Below are 5335 nucleotides of genomic sequence, written 5' to 3'. Positions count from 1 at the left end.
CAATTGGGGCATGTTAAAAGCAAAAAAATGTACCACCTCTAAATCGCTTGCTAAACAATGAACAACAAACAATAGCCAATTCGATGGAGCACTTAAAGCAACCAATAATTGTTTTACGCTTCAAGAAGGTTCATGAATTACATTGATGTGGATAGATCTTCTTTGGATTATCTTTTTAAATGGTTTTAGATGTCATCTTGATGTCATTTGACAAACTAGAAACACCATTTGATAGACTAGAAACAGAGCGAGATTTCGATCTTTCACATGAGAAGAAGGTAGGTCCAATCATTGCAAGAAGTATTAAAATTTCAATTGTCCGTGTAGCTCTCTTCTCCTCTATATAAAGCTTCTTTGAGAAAGGCAAAGAGCCAATTTCCATGATAAAACACAACAGCAGCATGCACAGCATGCATGGAGTCCACTTTCTGCAGATGCATTACGAGAGCCACCCCTGCATATCAAGGTCACTGGCCTCCCTGAAGCTAAACTATCATGCCTAGCAGGCATTCGGTTTAAAGCCTATCCTGTCATTGTCCATGTCGAAGGTGAAGCGAATGCGTTGCTGCGGGACAACACCGAAGAGACTCACAGAAGCAGACGGTGATTTGGCACGAAAGAAGAGGCAAACAACGGTGCCCGAGCGCTTAATAGGAGCGAACAGGCTACGTGGGGCTAGCTCCAGGTCAGCGCCTTCGGCAAAGTGGAAAACAACGCGAGGAACGACGTCCCTGTAAAATGTTTCCATTTGTGCGTAACTCGACAGCTCGTAGCAGGTGTCGCGTTCCTGGCCATCCTTAATGAGGGGGACGCGGAGACGCTTACTGATCCTTTGCCTAATCGCATCCCGAAGAGCTTCATACACTGTGTGTGGGAGGCTGGTCATTGTTGCGCCGGAATCAATTACAAGACCACCCCGGCCGGTGTCGGGATTGATCTTGAACAGATAGAGCGGATAGGGGAGAGCAACGCCATCGACGCTGATGCCCTCCAGCTGCAGATAGTAGTGTGTGGTGGATATACGACTTGGATCGGTGAGGAGCGGCGTGAAGACGGTGCCCGGGGCGACCGTGCCGCCGAACGTGAGCGTCGAGATGTGGTCGGAATACAGTTGGGGTAAGCAGTAGGAGAAGCTGTTGGGCCGAACACCTCTCTCGTGCAGTAGCTGGGACGGGAAAGAAAGGACCCCGGAGCTCAAGCCGAGAATGCCAGCGGCGCCGACTCCTCCTTTGAGCTTGTTGATGGTGGTACAACCGAACGCCATCTCAGAGAAGCTTTCGCCGGAAGCCACTGTGAGGGTGTCCTTCACCACCCGGCCGCTGGCGACGGAATCGTCCGAATACGCCAGTCGGAAAATGCAAGGCCCGTCGGGCGGTCCGAAGAGGCTGGATCCACGATCTTCCAGGGCACGGCAGACAGGGTCGCCAGCAGTGACCTTCTGGAGAGTAGGGGAGGTGGCGGGGTCGAAGATGGGCATGTCCAACTGCGGCCGACATTGTATGCACGGCTCGCATTGTATCCACGAGAACTCGCTACCAGTGTCCATCTCCAGGAAGAACTGTCGACGGCTGCTGCCGGCACCCCCCACCGTCAGTCGCGCTAGATACTGGAAGCCGTTTTTATCTGCCGGCTCAGAGTATACACGCACCTCTGTGTCATCGACTTGAAGGCCCCTTCTCAAATGATGAGAATCCTTGTCTGCAATATTAGCGCTGTACTCAGTTCCCCGCGTGCTGCGAAAGGGTGAGGATAACGCTTCTCTGTGCATGACATGCATCGTGATCATATAGCTTGTGTCGCCGACGGGCTGCTGCACCTCTGCGTGATCAGAGTCTTCGAGGATTAACTCCGAAAGAGCACGTCCAGCAATCGATATCAAGGCCAGCAACATCAGATTCGTAATCGTAGGAAACGCAACCATCCTTGGAGATTGCCTGGTGAAATTCTGCAGGGCACTCACTGTATAATATTAATGGCGGCTGTCATAAGGTGGTCCCACACGTCGTAATTCCAATTTGTGTTTTCAAGTTTAGTACAGGAGGGAATTTTTTTTTCTAGGGAAATTTTCCTAGAAAAGAAATAAATCAAGATGAGCATACAAGACATCAATTGAAACTATATTCAGATCATATAAACTCTTTTAACCAAATTACAAAGTGTATTCTATACATAATGACAAAGCACTGACCTTATGAGTGATGTCCTCAATTAAAGAAGTTTGCAATTCAAAACAAAATTAATTAAAAATACCCATTAAACTTTTCATCCTATGAGACTATAGTATGAAGATAGTACATTTAGTGCACATACTAAGTGACTTGCAAAAGGGCAAAGCCGCAAAAAGGGGCGGGGAGGGGGCTCGCTTACAAGACATCTACTAACATAATATGGCGGAAGGGCCCCCCTTTACACGTGTCGCAATCTGCGACCTGAAGGTTAAAGTTCAAAACGAAAAAAAGCTCAGTTGCACGCGATAAAGAGGGAGAGAGGAGGAGAGAGAGAGGCCGCCGAAGGCGGCCAGCCGTACTAGTCATTTATATGACAAGCGTTCAAAAGGTAGTAAAAATACTTCTATACTTAGGGTAAAACCCCCAAGTTAAGGCCATTTAAGCGGAAAGACAAAATTCTCACTGGGTGTTGCCCAGAAAAAGGAAGGGAGGGGCGCAATCGGAAGGTAGAGGAAGCGACTACCTACAAAAAGAACGACGCTTCAATCCAATAATCATAGACGGCAGTAGCTCGCTTGCAGGCTTCTCTGTGTTTTTCTGTGTAAGAAAAATAGTAGAATGTCATGATCCACCCGGGGGTGCAATTTGAGCTAGTGTTGTCACCACGAACCGAACATGAATCCAACAGCTACAATAGGATATCTGTTGAGCTAACCACTCCATCACAAGGCACTTGGTGTCCCAAGACTCAGTCTTGCTTACATAAAGGAAGCCATCAGGTGTTTCTTCTTAGGGGGGAATTTTTTTATTGGCCCCCTTACCCTACATGTCATGAGGTACACTATAACATATGCACGGTATTATCGCTCACATTACCGCAAAAAAAAAGCAAACTTGAAATATAAAAATTCCCGTACGCGGAAAATACTGCGGCAAAGTTTGCGGTAATGGTCTAGCGGTAACTTCTGCGGTAATGGTTGCGGCAATATTTCCGCGAACATTACCGCGCCTTTTGCTGCATAGATACCCGCAAACTTTACCGCTACTGAATTATCGCGAGTATTACCGCGGCGGGATTTATTATAAAAAAACAGATGACCGTTTGGATTGTCCTTTGCAGGACCATCCAAAAGGTCATCTATTTTTTTATTTATTTTAGTTATTTTACAAAATTATTATTAATTACAACAAAATATCAGAATTGGACAATACATTGAGCCAAGAAAAGATTGATAATTTCATTTTACATAAGTGGAATTACAATTGGGGGAGGTATTGGGCCAAAAATTGATAGGTATTGCATTTACATAAAGGGCAAAAAAAGCCCGCGTATACAAAATAGAGTATGGTCATGTGGGATAGGGCAAACGGGGCCCGCGTATACAAAATAGAGGATGCTCATGGAGGAGTTGGCGGCATTTCACGTGGAACTCCTTGACTCTGCAAAACCATAAAAAAGAAACAATTAACACTTTGCTATTTAATATTTGATATAAAATCAACAATTTGATTATTTAGATAGATAAGATTAAACTTACATGTTGCAAACTTCTGTACGCATTTTTGAACTCCTCTCGAGAGATCATTTGATTTTCAAACAACCAACACCAAGTTTGATACTCGGTATGGTTCTCTCTATATCTCTGCACATCTCTCGTCGGTCGACTTATGGTAATGTTATACTGACAAAAAATAGCAACCAATTAATTAAATGAAAAACATTAGATTTTTTACAATAAAACTAATATTTTTACTTACATATTTGTCTTTCCAAGCCGTTCTTCCTCCCGAACCATAATGCGTAGGAGTCTGATGGGATCTGGCCTCAACTTGACGCGTATACATCCTCGCACCCGTTGCCCTTTCGTCCTCTTTCTCGCCCATAGCGGTCTCCCACTCCACATCATGGACATTTCCTGGCCGATAGCTATGCTCTGGAGACTCCATTGTTTTCTTTGCCGCTCTCCTCACACTAGATTTTTTGTTCTTCAGAAATGTTTTGACATGCTCTTGCAACCATTGCCTTGAGAATTGTTGCCCCTCAGGGTTGGGGAAACGCATGTGCATAGTTGTCTCTATATATGTGAGGTTGTAGGGATCTTGCTGATCAAATTTGAGAAAACAATTGATATATGTGGAGTGGATTAATTGGTTGACGTGTGTGCGGAATCTCCTGCCCTACGCTGTCCCGAGATCCACCATACCTCCTCTATGAACCTGGTAGTATAACCCGCGAGCATCTGGTGAAGGCATGTCATGGTCCTCATCTTCTGCTGGAGCAGGGAGCGGTGACTGTGGAGGAGAATCTGTAGTACTCCCCCCCCCCCCCCCCCCCCCCCCCCCCCCAAAACAACAACTAGCTCCGCTCCCTCGTCGAGATCGACCGGCGCTAGCGCGCGAGCTGCCCTAACGCTGACTGCCAGAAGAGCGTCGACGTGAATCTGGGGCAGAAGGTTGGATAGGTGATGGATAGGTGGACGCCCGTGGCATCGGACCCTGTGGCGTCGCACACAACGGCGTCGGACCCTGGGACGTTGGACCTTGTGAAGGAAAAGTTGAACCTGGAGCTGTAGCTCGAAAACTCTACAGGTATGTAGTGCCACCAGTCGGAGTAGAGACCTCTGATAATCCAAAAGCTGCTAGCTGCGCCGGTGAATAGCGTTGCGTAAGGGTCTGCTGTGAACCTAACCACTCAGCCCAAAGACGCAATGCCCTCTCCATATCTGGATCGATCACAGGTACGGCAGTGGACCCACCTAGAGCGTCCCGAAACCAGCCGAACCCTGATGATGATTGTTGAGGCGACGGTTGTGAATGATAGATAGAGAGAGCGTCGGGATATGACATCCCGTCTGCCATGAAATCCTCAATGCTGCGAAAGCGTGGTGTGGAAGAAGAAGACATGGTCTGCATTTATTACGACAAAGATTAAACTAGGGTATAAAATTTGAATATATGATTAAAAATTTACACATTGATTTTTTTCAAACATTGGATTTTTTAACATTGGATTCTGTATAGTATCCAATGTGGAAAGAATCCAATGTGTGTCTACAACCTATAAAAGAGTCTTGAAAAGCCTTGAGTGCTAATAAGATATTAGTGTGTGTATTGACTAATAAGAGATTATTGTGTTTATGATTAGTGTGACCGATTGCGCGATCACT

General features: G+C 46.0%; 1 protein-coding gene across 1 annotated transcript; it reads right to left on the bottom strand.

Annotated features, from left to right (window-relative positions):
• Positions 1-499: 499 nt before the first annotated feature.
• Positions 500-1921, bottom strand: LOC147441611 (protein ASPARTIC PROTEASE IN GUARD CELL 2-like). The gene has a single exon (XM_086483460.1). The coding sequence runs from the start codon at positions 1919-1921 to the stop codon at positions 500-502; it is 1422 nt and encodes a 473-aa protein (XP_086339586.1).
• Between the last annotated feature and the right edge of the window lie 3414 nt (positions 1922-5335).

Source organism: Adiantum capillus-veneris, chromosome 15 (assembly GCF_014529385.1).
Source record: "Adiantum capillus-veneris isolate H3 chromosome 15, ASM1452938v2, whole genome shotgun sequence".
Lineage (NCBI taxonomy): Eukaryota > Viridiplantae > Streptophyta > Polypodiopsida > Polypodiales > Pteridaceae > Adiantum > Adiantum capillus-veneris.
This window is presented reverse-complemented; position numbering and strand designations above follow the sequence as displayed.